The sequence below is a fragment of the Fulmarus glacialis genome, unplaced genomic scaffold (genome assembly GCF_000690835.1).
Source record: "Fulmarus glacialis isolate BGI_N327 unplaced genomic scaffold, ASM69083v1 scaffold12009, whole genome shotgun sequence".
NCBI lineage: Eukaryota > Metazoa > Chordata > Aves > Procellariiformes > Procellariidae > Fulmarus > Fulmarus glacialis.
In genome coordinates this window covers 39712-56159 of record NW_009231440.1, presented here as the reverse complement: position 1 = coordinate 56159, position 16448 = coordinate 39712, and the positions used below count along the sequence as shown (strand labels likewise).

At 40.5% G+C, this 16448-nt stretch overlaps 1 protein-coding gene across 1 annotated transcript in view; it reads left to right on the top strand.

Annotated features, from left to right (window-relative positions):
* LOC104081731 (talin-2) overlaps window positions 1-16448 on the top strand; it is a gene marked incomplete at both ends in the record, with an annotated part of 88015 nt that overhangs the window by 32768 nt on the left and 38799 nt on the right. The window contains 9 exons of the mRNA XM_009584577.1: window positions 3278-3371; window positions 6370-6459; window positions 7611-7733; window positions 9035-9178; window positions 9366-9527; window positions 10666-10806; window positions 12004-12185; window positions 13273-13405; window positions 14999-15100. Of these exons, the coding sequence (XP_009582872.1) occupies window positions 3278-3371; window positions 6370-6459; window positions 7611-7733; window positions 9035-9178; window positions 9366-9527; window positions 10666-10806; window positions 12004-12185; window positions 13273-13405; window positions 14999-15100 (1171 nt within the window). The remainder of the gene's footprint in view (window positions 1-3277; window positions 3372-6369; window positions 6460-7610; window positions 7734-9034; window positions 9179-9365; window positions 9528-10665; window positions 10807-12003; window positions 12186-13272; window positions 13406-14998; window positions 15101-16448) is intronic.

Below are 16448 nucleotides of genomic sequence, written 5' to 3'. Positions count from 1 at the left end.
AAAGGGACTAGTGTGTTTTACCTACTGTTTTTTTACCATCTGTGTTCTGACAAGGCAGTAGCTAACAGTAAGCCTCTCAATCCCTAACAAAGAAAAGAAATTGAATAATGTTCTTCTATAGGGTGTGCTTAAAAATCATGTTGTGCCTGCCTATCACTAACAGTGTGTATGTGTGTATGATCAAGAACACGTGAAAGGGTTAAATGCTATGTTTATTTGGTGGAAGATACCCTTACTTTAAGGATTCTGTCAACCATGCCCTGAATTTCATCTTGTGGACCCTGTTTCTCAGTGTTCATGTGGAAAATAACACCACATTTCAGTGTTTGGCTGGATAATCGCCTCTCCTTCACTTTGTCAGATCCTTTTCACAATATTTTTTTTCCTAGTTAACTTTTTATTCGATTATCTAAGTTCGTAAATGAAATGTTCAAATATCAAACTGGAAGGGGACTGCTGAAGGACAGATAGGCATCACACCTAGAAATGTTAACATTAAATCAGATGAACGTCTGACATCGTGTGGATGTGACTTATAATATTGTCTTCCAAAATGTTTACACCCACAAAGGTTAGCCTAGAGAGGAGGTGAGTTAAGACTGTTACTTCCTTGGGGTAATGTAGCTGCTGTTTGTCCTGGATCTTGGAATCATCCCTTTCTAATAGCAATAACTTTATTTTTAAAAAATAAATGCACTCCTTTAATAAAGGACTTCTTAAAGAAGTTATGCTACTTTACTTTGTCATATTTGTTTAAAAAAAAAAAAAAAATTCCAACATCCATTTTGTCTCCCCAGAAATAAATAACGTCTAGGAAAATTGTAGGTAATCAAAGGCACACTGCTTAGAAGTGAAGGAGTTGCCTGAGCTTTTGTTATTGCTGCAGCATCGGACTGCTACAGATTTCTGCTTTAGGCTTGGAGCATTCCTGTTTGGAGCGTAGAGGAAGTTAGTGTCCCCAGTGAAGCCCAGTTAATTGTTAGTTTCTGCCAGGCTGATATTCCCTCTGTAGAAGCGTGTAATTAAAAAAGGGAGACAAGCCATGCAGAGCCTTTAGATGTTCTATTTTGCCGTGCTGTTAGCGTGTGTGTATGTGTGGCTGCATGCATAAGACTTTACATAGACATCAGATAACCCTGAAAAGTAAATACTGTATCAATTCTCAGTTTGTGTTCAAGATGCTAAGGAGACACCGTATTTCCCTTCTCAAATCCTCCATGGCTGCTTGTGACAAGCTTGCCAGGGCTCTGTTCTCTTTACCTGCTATGATATGGTCAGGGTCAAGTATTTTTACTTTCTCTTTTCTCATGAAAATGAAAAAAGAGGCACAGCTTCCTTTGCTTCCTGTTTATAAGATGGCTTATCTTTTCTTTTTTCTCTCATCTTCTATGGTACTGTGATTAATCTTCTTGTCTTTTCTTTCCTTTCTTCCCCCTTTGTTCCAGCTATAATAGACACTCCAACTTTTTCAGTAGCTTTGGCCTCCTTGTGGAGGCATTTTTCTTGACTTCCTCTGACAGTCTCATAGGACTGCAACAGTGGCTGAGTTCCCTGCAGGATCCAAGTATTTATATGCTGTATTTGATGAAAACAAATGGGGCTTTTAGTGTCCTAGCAGCCTCACTAACGCTTGGGTTGGTGTTTGAGGGGCCACCTTCCTGGTTCTACTGCTTCCAAATAGTTTTAAAAGTAATGCTTGTACCTTGGGTGTATTCCTGGATGCAGGTACCTGGTGTGTAGTAGTGATATTCATGAGACCACATTGCATCCTCTACAAAGCTGACAATTCTAGTCTGTTATCAAGTTCGGGGTTTTTTCTTTAATTACTGATATTCTCTGAGTCAACATGCATTGTCTCTCTTAGATGAGAATCAACAGCGGACAAGATATTTTTGTATGACGTTTCTCTGGGAGTGAACAGAACCTTCCATTTTTGCTATCTACTCATATGTCTGTATGCAATGACATTTTTCTGACACATAAAAATCACTGATGTTCAGGAGGTTGAGAATCTGTCATTTGTATTGATGTTATGTTAGTGAAGCCATGCATGTTGTTTTTCAGAGACAGATAATAATTGTAAAAATATTTGTGTATACACACACGCATTGACTTGGAGAATATCAATGATTAGGTAAAGAAAAAAAACAAACTTGATAACAGATTATATAAATGTATAGCAGGACTACATGTGTATAATACAGTATGCCAGACAGGACACAAGACATTTATGTGTAACAGTCCTAAAAGGCAAAGGAAGTCGGGAAAAATGGCTCCACAAGGACACCAAAGTTACTGAGAAGGGTAGGAGTCTCAGTTAAACAAATATGTCTATTAGTTTCATTCTTTTTTCCCTGGAATTAAACATAAAACCTGGTGTATATGTAATAAGCACATCCTGTTTCCTTTTGTAGCAGTATGATATCATCCATCTAGGTAATCCTGTTATTGATGTTATCATAGAATCACAGAATAGTTTGGGTTGGAAGGGACCTTTAAAGGTCATCTAGTCCAACCCCCCTGCTGTGGGCAGGGACATCTTCAACTAGATCAGGTTGCTCAGAGCCCCGTCCAACCTGACCTTGAATGTTCCCAGGGATGGGGCATCTACCAGCTCTCTGGGCAACCTGTGCCAGCGTTTCACCACCGTCATTGTAAAAACGGGCAACTCTCTCATGAGAGAGAGTTCTGCAGAAGTGCTAAAATACCTTTTAGCAACTAAGTTATGTCACTGTGCTAGTGCAGTGGGTTGACCTTGGCCAGCTGCCGGATGGTGTTTTGCCCTTTTTTAACAAGTTTTCCCAGAGAGTCCCAGCTTGGCTGCTGGGCTCAGCTGTGTCCTGTGGTGGGTCTGTTGGAGCTGTCTGGAACTAGCTGTGCCCAGCATGGGGGCAGCCCCTGGCCCCTTCTGACAGAGGCCACCCCTGCAACAAAAACCTTGCCACAGACACCCAATACACTTGTTGCTGTGAGGTGAAACTTCCGTTTCTTCTGGACTAACTTCACAATTGTTCGCACTGAAGGGATGGATTTTCAGGTGTGGATCACTATCAAATGCTTTAGTGAGAATGTTTTTGCTCCTGTGAAGCTTGTTAAAGAAGTGGTCTCTAGGTGAACTGTCTAACATACGGTTAATCCCCAAACACTGAAAAGAAAAAATGTAGTAGAACATCAAAGTTTTAAATCTTTATGCAGTGTATAATTAATGAAAAAAAAGTTTTAATAAGAGGAATAGCTTAACTTTAAAATGTACCTTTTTTCTTTCTACTCTCCTTAGAGCTGTGACTGAGAGTATAAACCAGCTCATCACGCTGTGTACCCAGCAAGCTCCCGGGCAGAAGGAATGTGATAATGCACTCAGAGAACTGGAGGTATTACTACATTTCAAAAGTTCTTATGAATAAAAATAGGCCCCAAATGTTTGTTTCCTTTGTTTTCTTTGTCCAATTAGCTGCTGTCACTGTCTTCTCATATCTGTGGCAGGGGTTTTAATTGCATATGAGGTAAGCATAGAATCTCTGTGAACATCTTGGAGTTTTGGCCAGAATGAAATTTGCTGCCCTGTCCCCATTTCCTCTTCCCTACCCTTGAAAAGGTACAGTTTAGTCCTTATTATTCATACTTACATTGAATTAAGGAAGAATCGTGACAAGATGGACATTCCCACTACCAGCAGTGCACTGGAGGGAGCTGCGGTATCTTGATTTTTCTGCTTATAGAATGTTGGTATATTCACATCCCACTTTAGGATGACGTTTACTATCTTTTACCCTGTTGCTCCCTGCCATTGCTTAGTGTAGATTTTTGATGCCTTATATCTGCTTTTTCACAGCCAAGCTGATATGACATGTGTGTCAATACAGGTTTTTGCAAGGTATGTTCTGGTTCGTGAGTGAAATGTTTGGCTGGCTAAATAGTGGGTAGCAGGTCAGTTGAAAGACCTAATTCTAAGGCTGTGCACTGATTACTGAGACAGCTGCTTACAATAGTAGGAAATAGCATCTTTTTAATTAAACTAAATGTTTGTTTGCTGTCAAGGTCAGAACATCGAGGGATGACTGGCCTATGTAGAGAATGTAAAACACCTTCAAGCTTTCTATTTCTACCCCTTGGTATCAAAAGGATACAAAGGTCATTGCAGTGCATTCCAGGGTATCGTGAGCTTTTGTAATATGCAAGTCCACAGTCATCATCCCAAAATATTGGTAGGAGTTTGTCTAGGAGCTGCTTCATACTTTTGAATTCTTAGCTTCTTGAGCTTAAAAGTGTTCTCCCCTTGGTTAAAGGGAATGGCAGCAAGTCCAAGTAATAGAAAGAAAAAAATGGAAATTGGGCTGTAATGTAATGGCTGCCTGAAATCACTGCAGAATGTAGGGGTGGAGCAAGCAGGGGGATTGAAGTGCCATTTCTTAGGACTTCCTGAAAGACTAATGGGGAGAGGTCTGCAAAACTGCAGGAATGTGAAGGGTCAGAATTCCCAGCTAATAAGCCACAAAAACCTGAGAGCTTAGGGGAGAAATGTAGGGCAGAACAGCCTTAAGAAGCCATTGCAGAGGGTTCTATGCCAATAGCATGGCTTGCATGGATTGCAAGCAGAGTCCAGGAAGGGCAGAAGGAAGATCTGTAGCATCTTGAACTTTAGGAAACACTTGCCTGAGAGGGACAGTTAGCGAGAAAAGCCTGGGTGTATGAAATTAGATTAATTTATGAGAAAAGGGAAACTGAGGCAAAACCACACAGTCCTGAAGCCAGACTGGAGACTGGTATCAAAGTGACCTGAGGGAGCTATCAAATTTTGGGGTAAGCATTCTTAGTAGTCTTAACTTTCAATATCTCTTTACAATGATTGAGCTCTTAATTCTTCCCTTCGTTTCCCTAATTCATCGCCTACTATTCCTAGTCTCTCCAAGGCTTCTTAAAAGTACTAAAAAGGTTTGTTTCTGTAGAAAGAGTGTGTCTCAGCTTGGATTTGAGAGACTGCCAGCATGCTCTGTAGTCTTCCCTGGAGACTCTGGAAAACTGTGTTTAGAGAGGACTTTACTGTATGACCTCCAATGAGATAACTAAACTTGCCCAGAATTGCAGCTGAAAGGATTAACAAAGGTGTTACAGTAGTAGCAAATATATGTCAGTGGGAAGTTGTGCTGGCTTGTGTTTCGCTGTTCTGTTTCCTTATGTTCCGAGGGCTTCTGTCTCCATAGTAGTGCAAGTACTGCAGGAACGTTGTTTGCTTTACAACTTGTTATTTAAAGATGGAGCACAACAATGAAGAGTTGCTGCAATGTCTGTGAGAACTGAGAAAGAGATAAGACGCAACTGGAAACTGTTTTCTAGATATGACTTCTTCCTCACATCACCTTGTTCTCACAGTTTAGTTGCTGTAAGGCTTTAAGTTAAACTATAGCTTTTAAAAAGCAATAGCTGAGCTGTTAAAAATATTGTAGGTGTATCTTACTGTTAGGAGTTTAGTTATGAGAAAAGTCTAAGGGTTTAAAATCATGCCTAGATTTCCTTCAGGTGGAAGGCAAATGTCAGATACAGATGTTAGTATCTTTCTATACTTACGGATTTCGCTTTCATCGGAAAGATTAAAAGTCTTTTCTACCTCATATTTGGCAGAAAATAGTGTTCCTCCAAACTTGGAAAAAGGCATATTGCAGATTTGTTTATGTAGAAGAGAATTAGTCTGCTGCATTTTACAACTTTTTGTAAGTTTTGTTATCTAAATGTATTGATTCTTCTCAATGAATATGTGACTGACTTTCACGTTATTATTTCCAGGAATCAGAATCACCTCAGAAAAAGGAATTAAACCCAAGTAGTATATGTAGTTTTCTGGCAGAGGGAGCTGTGTTGGTGGAATCTGTTGACAGTAGTAAGAGGCAGGCAGGTGGTTGACTTGCACTTAGTTTGGTAGCCCTTTGTGTCTCTAGACAGTACGCAATAAATGGTAGCTGGTTTTCCTATTGCACTTGTAATTCCATTTATGAAATTTATAATAGTACTGAAAACGTGTTAGACTGTTGACAACTGACAGAAAACCAGATTACCTCATGTCACCCGAGCATCACTAACTGACCATAAATCACTCATCACAAACACAAGGTAAACCACATTAGCCTATACTTCCAACAGATTCGTAGTGCACAAATGTGTAGTTACCGCAGTTCAGTTAATGTAGGGTAGCATTTAATGTGTAGCACGCTCATCTGTGTGTGAGCCCTCAGTGAGTGTGTAGTTTTGTTTGCTTGCTGGAGACAAAGTTGAAAGATTACACTGGTATAAGCAGGATAGTTGTGATGGTCTATGTTCTTCTCAGCTCAGTATTTCAGCCTCTGTCAATAATCAGAGTATCTTTCATTATTTCAGACAGTTAAGGGAATGCTGGATAACCCCAATGAACCTGTGAGCGATCTCTCGTATTTTGATTGTATTGAGGGTGTAATGGAAAACTCAAAGGTAATTTCCTTTTCCCGCCTCTGTGCCAATTGTAAAGTGCATTTCGATTATTGGAAGTTTCCACATGCATCAGACATGTTAGAAACACAGCACAGTGTTTATAGCTAAAAGGTATGCTGCACTCCTTGATAAAGCTCAGCCTGAGATGGGTCTCTTACAGGTAATTTCAGTTTTTGGTCACTTGGAAGGCGTATTGCCTCGGTAAGAAATTTTTACTTAAGTGACTGGTATGTAATGCTGTTAGTTTCCCCCTTTCTCCCTTCCTCTCCTGTGTATTAGACAGCATGTCATACTTTCACGATATATTTTGACTGCAGCTGTGTTAGAACGGCCCAAAGCGTAAATGGGAGGCTTGGCAATGAAGTATCGTTGTATTGTTTGTATGTGCAAAACAGCTTAGAGAAATGTCTGAGCAGTCCAGATATTCCAGCACATCAGAAAATCTGTGTGAAATCTCTTAAGTTATTTTTAAATGTACCATGCTATACATCTTTCTTTGAAGCTTTGCTTTTGGTGTCATTATTTGATGTGTTGGAATTGTCTCAGATCCTTCCTTCTCTAAGAGAAAAAGAAAGTGCTTAATAGATGTGCATGTCATCTTGATCTAATGCTCTACTACAGTCAGATCTTATTTTGAATTTTAAAAGAAAATAAACTGAATTCAAGTGGGAGACCCTGTGGCAATTAATGTGTATCCTGTCATTCAGATGGTTCCAGCAGACTAGATGCAATTTCATTTCCACTGAGTTTCAGTGAGTTTAGGGGCAAAGAAGATCCCAGATGTGTTGACAGCAGCTGTGGGGAGTTGTTGTCAAGTTCTGCAATCTGTGAAATGTACCTAGCGCCAGGCTAGCTGTGATGACTACTGGATGATAACAAAAATAAGGAGCGTTAATTCTGTATCCTCGTAGTCGTTTGCACTATAATAGTGTTTATGTTCAGCACTGTCAATCCAGTGTTGATCTGCATGCCTTATCCCTTACGCCACAAAGAGGAATGTGCCCAATTCAGTGAAGTCATTAACTAGCTGAAATTTCTGGAAGCCAATTCAAAGAGGTTTGTGGGCCAGAATTGGCTCAAGGCCAGGAATCACTTGCCTTTGAGTGATAGGGAAGCATATTGGGAACGTAACTTTTTTTTTCATTTCTGAGGTTCTTGGAGAATCAATGGCGGGCATTTCCCAGAATGCAAAAACTGGGGATCTTTTAGTCTTTGGAGAATGTGTTGGAGTTGCATCCAAGGCTCTTTGTGGCCTTACAGAGGCAGCAGCTCAGGTAAGTGACTGAAGTCTGTAAAGCAAGTATATGTTTTTGTTTTTTTGGAAAGCTCATGTTGTGCATGTGTAAATCTGAGATTCCCTTCCTTGTGGCCAAACAAATGATGACCTTGTACTACACGGCGTGCTCTGTGTAGGTCCACAGAAATTGTGCATACACTGCTGTACATTGCACAAGCAGCAGAGTGCAATAACATGCATATTTTATGAGGAAGGGAAATTACATCAAGAAGGAAACTTTTCTGAGGATAAAGCAAATGTCAAAGCTGCAGCATATGGAATTCATGTTTGCAGCTCAAGCTCTGAAGTATTACTTCATAGATAAGCGCACAAAAAACAGCCACAGTTAAAATGAATGAATCAAGTTTGATTTAGTTTGTAAAAATTCATAAGGAGCGCTACTAATTTCAGACATTTTAAATAATAAGCAACCTGTTTCAGCTGTTCAGATACTTTCGGAATAACTGAAATTCTTAAGCTACTACAAAAAATTAGAGTCTGGAACTGGTTTTGTTGATCTGATAACTGCGTGACTTGAACCATTGAGAGCTGATGCAGCCTCTTCAGTGAAGGATTTGGCTGTGGGCGATCATGCACTGTATCTGGAAACCGCTTCTTGATTTCTCCAAATATGGAATGTCTCAGTACGGACTTAATCTCCTCCACATCTAACCCCTCATTGCCTTACTGGTATATCAAGGTGACAGATAATTGTATCTGTAATGGAAATTCATCAAGAAATCTTCAGATATGGTTTTGACAGTTCAGACAATTCCTCCTTGTTGAGAGGCATGAAACTTTTATTTAATTGAGAAAGAAATCAAGTTTGCCCATCAGACATCTTGAGCTGCAGTGAGACCAGCAACTGCAGACTTGATGGGTCTTACACTCAGCAGTAGTACATTTGCTATGAATTGGTTTTCTACTCAGCCTTGATGAAAACCCTCACGACCTCCAACTGTGGCTAATCCAGTAAATAATTTGCTGATGCAATGACCATTAAAGCTCTTTCCATTGGCTATGCAAGTGGAAAATAACATCTCCAGGGATACCAACTGCTTAAACAGTGGAGAGTTTTGTTTTGACTAAATAAATTTCACAAGTGTAAGGGTAAGTTTCCTTGGTTTCAGAGGATTCTGGAGATTTATTACTAAAAAAAAATGCTAGTAGTACTTCACAGTATGATTTCTGGATAATCTCTGACCACCATGTGCTATGACATATGGCAAGCTTATCAAAGAACCAAGACAGATTTAGCATTGTTTCTTAGGATTGTTTTCTTCCTTTCTCCATTTCTAGGCTGCTTACCTGGTTGGCATCTCGGATCCAAACAGTCAGGCTGGTCAGCAGGGTCTTGTTGACCCAATTCAATTTGCCAGAGCCAATCAAGCAATCCAGATGGCTTGCCAGAATTTGGTAGATCCAGCAAGCAGCCCATCACAGGTGATTCCAGAGGATTGCAGTGAGACCATCATTGTTAGGACATGTGACTTTGCTTTATTTGTGACCAAGCAAAGGAGTTTTGGTTTGAAACTGTTGCATGACTTTGAACTGTGACTTTGCAGAGCTAGTGTAGTAACTGTCATGCTCCTTTGACAATCTGCTTGTTTTGTGCCATCTATTTTTACAGGTATTATCAGCTGCCACAATTGTGGCCAAACATACTTCTGCTTTGTGCAATGCTTGTCGCATTGCTTCATCAAAGACAGCAAATCCTGTTGCCAAGAGACACTTTGTGCAGTCTGCCAAGGAAGTTGCAAACAGCACTGCTAACCTGGTTAAAACTATCAAGGTACAAATGCTGCTTAATTGTGCTTCCATCTTCCTTTGTGTTTTTATTTCTTTTTTTTTTTTTTCTGTTAAGACAGAATCAGAACAGTTAGAAATATCTTTTTACCTTCTGCGATATGTGTGGTTTAAGAAATCATTAATTACATTTTTGAAGACCTGAATTGGAAAACAGGTTCAGTGGTATAACTGTGCCGTAGTCAAGATGGAAAGAATTGGGCAATATTAGTGTTAGGAGAGGCAACTGGCCCATCCAGTAGGAGACACCTCTGTGTTGATGTATTTAACAAGCTTGCACCGTGAGAATAATTTGCAAACAACTGAATGTGAAAGTTTTTAATGGTGTTACATTGCTCAATATCTGGAGGTTTGTGGAGGTATTTCTGACAGCTTTACCATGTTTATAAGAGAAAAATAAAGAAACAAATAATACTGGGGACCAAACAAAAGCCATTTATGTTGCAGCTCTTTAATAAAAGTCTCCTGTTAATAGTAATCTTTTATTTTCCAGATGCCTGCCTGCGATTTGGCAGGAGGTAGCTTTTCCTCATGCAAGCAGAAATAATACTTGTTAAGCCGTAGAGAACTCAAGATTCTAAACTCTTCTGGAAGCCATTAGCTGGTCTGCTGCTGAAAGTCTTTTAAAATAATTATGCTCTTAGGACTGGAAGGTTTCTATTACGTTACACAGAAGGTCCTTCATATTGAAATCTTTCCTATGAGATTATGAAAGAGATCAGTTGACTCGTGGGAAAATGAGAGCAATAAATTACTGGTTTGCTTAAAAAAAAAAAAAATTTCAAAAATCAGTCTATAGGAAAGAACCACCATGTTAGCCACTTCCACCCTTTGGAGCATGAGGTGCCGAGACACAATTTATGAGAGTCATCAGAGTGCAATGATAGAAAATCTTTATTTGGTCTTGTGAAGCAAAGCAAAGTTTTAAGTTTGGGGTCGATAACCAGGTAAGTAAAGAAACAGACGCTTAAAGGATAACAATCTTTGCATCAGCCTTGTTTGTGGGGGAACTTTCACATGGCATAAGCACACAACAGTTTAAAACTATGAAGAATTAAACCATCTTCCTTCAATTTTGCAAAGGAACCCATTCAGACAGAACTCAATCATGATTTAATTTCCAGGCCCTGGATGGCGATTTCTCTGAAGAGAACCGCAACAAGTGCAGAATTGCTACTGCACCTTTGATAGAGGCTGTGGAAAATCTGACAGCGTTTGCTTCAAATCCAGAATTTGTCAGCATACCAGCACAGATCAGCACTGAGGTAAGGCAGGATGCCGCACTTTCACCCTCAAAAAGTTGAAAATGTTGAATTAATCATGTGTCAGGAGAGAGGAGTGAGTGTAAAGACCTGACCCCGAAAAGTCTCTCTGTGTTCCTGGGTGTTCATAGGGCGTTCTGCTGTCTTTCGCTTAACCTCTGACCTTGAATTTTGCACCAGTAGGATAAAACTAGTTAGGCTGCAGTAAGCGCTGCCAGTCTCCTGGCACTGTAAAGTGATACAATACAGGTGACTCGCATGTCTTGTTAGCCAGATTCTTCCATGTGATAAAGTAATAAATATCCCTTTTTCCCTCAAGAGCAGCTTTAACAAATTAGTTCTGAAAAGGATTGAAAGGATGTCACTGGGGTTTTTTCCTTCCAAAAATGATGCAGTCATAATGACAAGAAGCAGGGGGTTTGGGAAGAATAACTTTCTGGGGGCCTTCCGTATTTTTTCCTGAGTTTTCCGTCCCCAACCCCTGTAACTACAACAGAATGGTATTTAAAGTAACTAATAAAGGTTTTGGGGTTTTTTTTGGGGGTCTGGGGGGGGGTGGGAGTTGGGGGGAATCCATCAAGCTTCATAAAAGCTTCAAAGTAGAGGCCATGTATTGTTACTGACTCTCCAACTGCTCTTTCCTGCTTTTGGCAGCCTCTGTTCCAGCTTGCAATATCAGATGATGCCGTAACTGTTGCAATCTTAAAGTTGTGGGGCTGTAACTGAAATTTAAGCCTGTCCTCCAGGCCTGTGGTACCTGGGTTTACCAGATTACTGGCGATAAAATAGATATGGAGATGATGACCCAATTAGAGTGTTGTAGACCAACTAATTCCTGGGAAAAGAGCATGCTTGGTTGGATCTTGCAAGTTTTGTGACAAATAAAGTTTACTTTCAATGATGTCTCCTTAGTCTACGACTAGACAAGTGTCATTGTTTTCTTCTGTTTCTCAGCTGGATGGTGCCTTTCTAAACTCGAGAAGTGTTTCTTAAGTATGTTTCAGAGAAAACAATTGGACTGCGATGATTTTAGTACTATTTCCGTGTTGACTATCCGTGAACAAATAGTATAATACGAGAAATGATAATGCCATTTTAATGCTGTTAATTAATTAAACAGATTTTTAGGAGAAGAAAGTGTGGATGAACTCAAATAATTACTTAAATGTTCTTTGTGTTCTTGTACCTTTCTGACCACAGGGATCGCGAGCACAGGAACCAATTCTAGTTTCTGCTAAAACAATGTTGGAGAGCTCGTCTTTATTGATCAAAACTGCTCGTTCTCTGGCTATCAATCCAAAAGACCCTCCTACGTGGTCAGTACTAGCTGGGCATTCCCACACTGTCTCAGATTCTATCAAGAGTCTTATCACCTCTATCAGGTATGTCTTTTGTAGTAACTTTTTTGTGTCCACATTTAAGCCGTAATAATTGAGCAGTCGTTCATAAAGAATAATACCATATGGCCATTAACACTGTGGTATTTTTGACTAATGGGAATTATTTATTGCGTGATGCACAATATCTCTCCAGTTATGCTGGGTGTTTAATCGTAATTAGTGACTGCAGCACTCTGCAGCATAGGGTTGTTCTTTGTATTCTGTCCTCCTTCCCTGGTTCCACCTCCAGTTCAGTTTAAGGTAAATGTAATAGAGAATGCTGTAGAATAAAAAACATGTAGCTAATATTACCTCCATCCAGGTCACGTACCAACATATAGTACATGGAGACCAACATGTTTTTTAAAGGTGGGTCAGACGGTGTATAAATTACCTCTGCCATCTATTCTTTACTATAGTGTTCTCAGTTTACTTGCAAGAATGCTGTAGCAAGAAGTGAATATTCTTTATTTTTTGGACTAAACCTGTCTATCCCTTTATTACTGAAAATTTTGAAGTGTAGTTCTATACTTAACCTCTTAATATTGATTAAATCAAAATGGTATGAAAAGAGTGAACTAAGGAGTGTTTACAGATTCATTGATTTTTGATAATGATTGTACCGAAATAGCAAACTGCATGTCAGGACAAAGTACTCAGAAACTTAACCTTTGTTAAAAGATACCTTGGACTGAACGTAACATCTAATACCTAAGGAATTGTTTTCTGAGACAGTCAATCGCGCTGTACAGAAACATGAATATTTTTTCCTGCTGTCTTGCGTTTTCATGTTGACCTCCATTATTGGGCCAGTCTGGCCATCCCGAGGAGGTGGAATTTGCACTTTTATTCTGAGGTAACACATTTTTTTCTGTCTAATCATTAAGAGAGGAGCGATGTGCGTGTGTGAAAGTGTGCAGAGTACTCTGTACATACATCAAAATCCTGTAGGTAGAACAAAGCTAACTTTCGTCCTTGTTCTCCTCCCACATGCTTTATGTATTGTCAGGTAATGAAGTATGCTTCTGTGCATTCATGAAAGAGCCTGCCTCCTTCCCACCATGCTCAGCTTGCTATCTCCGTCTTTCAGGGACAAGGCCCCAGGCCAGCGAGAATGTGATTTCTCCATTGATGGGATCAACAGATGCATCAGAGACATTGAGCAGGCCTCCCTTGCAGCCGTCAGTCAGAGTCTGGCCACCAGGGATGACATCTCAGTTGAGGTAAGGGAGATAGCACAGGAACAGACAGAGCAATGCTGAGCAGCCTCACTTACCCTGCTGCTTTGCTTTTCATTTGAAGATTTGGAGATGAGCACTCGGCACAATCTGCCAGTGAGGGGAGAAGTATTCTTACTGGAATCTTTCTAGGCAAAATCACGTGCCGGACAAAGTGTATCACTTCTGGAAAGATACCAGAATCACCAGGCAAAAGTAGGGGTGGAAGTATTATTTAAGTCCGGTGATGTAAATGTCTATTTCATTTTTCTTAATGCCTATTTTGTCATTAAGTAAGTGAAATCTGGAGTTGATGTTGATATCATTAAAAAAGCCTGCCCCGCCCCCCCCGTGGTAATGTAGACCAATCCTGTGCTATTTCAGCCATTATCTAATTGAGGAAGGGCCATCATGCCAGACTGCCTACGAAAAGTCATAACCAGATTCTCAGCTTGATATTTAGTCTCTCTTTGTACTTTTGCTTCCTGAAATTACACGTCTATTTCTGCATTCCAGTGGTTTCTTTGGGCTGTAAAGCTGCATACTAGAAACATCTCAGACTAAATGAAGCTATACAAAAGAAGTTATTACAGGAAATAAGTCATAGATATAATTCTTTTCTGTTTAAATAATGAAGTCATCTTGGACACCATGTCGAACTGAAGTAAACGTTATGGCAGTTATTTGGTATAAAGCAGTTCAGGAATGTAATGAAGTGCAAAAATAGTATTTATTTTCTCTCGCCTTTCATGAGAGTGAGCTAAATCCCAGCGGCTGGCAAGACATTAAGTGGCTCTGAATTAAAAGCCAGTATTTATATCTCGACAAGCCCAGTAATATGCTCTTCTTATGTTCCTCTCCCTCTGATGGTATTCAGGAGGTCAGTCCACATCTCTGTCCCTCAGAGATGTCCTTGTGCCCAAGCTGAGCTGCCTCTCCCCGAGCTGCAGTAGCTATGGGATCAATGAGGTGGCCAATTTCCTGGATGACCGATGTCAGCTGCTCCTGTAGAGCCTAATATAAAGAGGCTGTCACTCATATGACATCTCTGTCCCTCAGAGATGTCTTATTTTTCCTTTGTCTTCCCTTATAGGTGAATTTCTCCTGCTGTCTTCAAAGTCTACAGCAGAGCTTTTTGCTCTTGGGCTGTATTGTCTGCTTTGAAGAAGGTTTCTTCATATTTAAATCGGAGTTCCTGCTGGTTTCTCTGATCAGTGCAGTGATACTAAATCTTTGGCAGGGCAAGAATAGGTTGGGCAGGGGGTTGTCACATTGCAGTGAGAAAGGACACCTACTCCCGAGTACTGTCAGCTGGAGTAGGAGGGAGCCATCTTCCCCCCTCTCTCTCCAGACTTGCCATATAAATCTGAAGAGGAGCAGGCCTGTTTCAGGGTTCTTGTGGTTGAAACAGGGTAAAGGAGGAGAAATGAGCAAGTACGTAAAGAAAGCCGACAGTGTGGATTTCTGCATCCTACCATAGTGGGTCATTTGAACAGTGTTCTGAGTATGTTGGTTTGGTCTGAGGGTGATTGTTATGGTATGGTACAACTTGATAAAAGAACAGCTGTGATAGTAACTGATGATTTCTCTTTGTATTAGGCTCTACAGGAGCAGCTGACATCGGTCGTCCAGGAAATTGGCCACCTCATTGATCCCATAGCTACTGCAGCTCGAGGAGAGGCAGCTCAGCTTGGGCACAAGGTACTGTCCTACCATACAAAGGTATTTGAAATCTCAGACAGCTGGATGCTAGGGGAGACCATGATTTAGTAGCTTTTTTACTTCCTACGAAAGAGCAGAAGAAAACGTGTGGAGGGAGGAAAGACCTGGGATTTCCAAATACTTGGAGCTGAGACCAAATAAACCTGTTTATGTTTTGGGCCATCTGAAAGATATTTTCATTGAGGTTTTTGGTGAGGGCCAGGTTCGCGGAGAAAGAACAAATGAAGAAAGGGGAGGGAAAAGCAAAGATGGAAGGGCGGAGCGCGATGTTATAGGTCTCCCTATCTCTGGCTGTCGCAGCCAGCAGCCGTACATATGTATAGGTTCTTCCGTCTCTTGTGCTGTGTTAAAGGTGACCACAGGACCTGGGGCGCATCACACTCCAGGCTTGTGCGGCAGGTCACAGAGTTATAGTTCAGATACGTATATATAGCAGAATTTGGCCAGTTGATGCAGTCTGGCGAAGGTTTGTCAGATCCTATCCTGATCTGAGATCCTTGCATAAAGCGCACTACTCCATTTCTTGGCCAGCTCATGACGAAGCGAGGAGGGAAGTGTGGGATACACACACAGAGGTTACCTCTGGCCTATGGAGGCTCATCTCTTGAAGCAGCTTCTCTAGTCTGAGGAGAGGGATGTTTAGACTGTGGTTTCAAAGGAGTATGATGTGCCTGCTTTCCACCTTCTGAGCGAGGCACTCTGTCTCCATTGATTATAGAGGGAGTGTTAGCTTTATTAGGAAAAAAATTGTGATTTGAACTACCTGAGTTTGAACTACCCTGAGTTTCAGCCCCTGCTGCAAATTTTTAGGGGTTAGGGGGAAGAAAGGTTTATAACAGTCTTGCATTCTATTGTAAGCGTTGTGTAAATATGTCCCTCTGTTATGTGGAGTGTAAGTATGGTAGAACTTTTGCTTATTAGATCCCTGTCTAAAAATGAAATGTTACAACACACGTACAAGAAGTGTGCTTTATTTACTGTGGTTATTACAAGATTTTAGTAATTTCTCAGATAGTGATTCCTCGTCCTACAATATATTCTTGAGAGAAAAATAAATACAAGTTTTCTGTGTCAGTGTATTTAATACTGGAAAGGAATCGCTTTGTTAGTGTGAGAGCTCTTCCAGAGTTGTACCCAAGTAATTCCGTTTAGCTTTGGATAACCATCAAGTATTTCATAACTAATTTGCAGTTTTGATTCTCAGTTTACCTAGCCCTTGAGGCACACAACAAATCAGGATTGCTAAGATACAGGTAGTTAGGGAGTCACATTCCTCCTCCTGCTTGTTAGGTAAATGTTGACCGAAGTTGACAGCACTTTTCTTGAA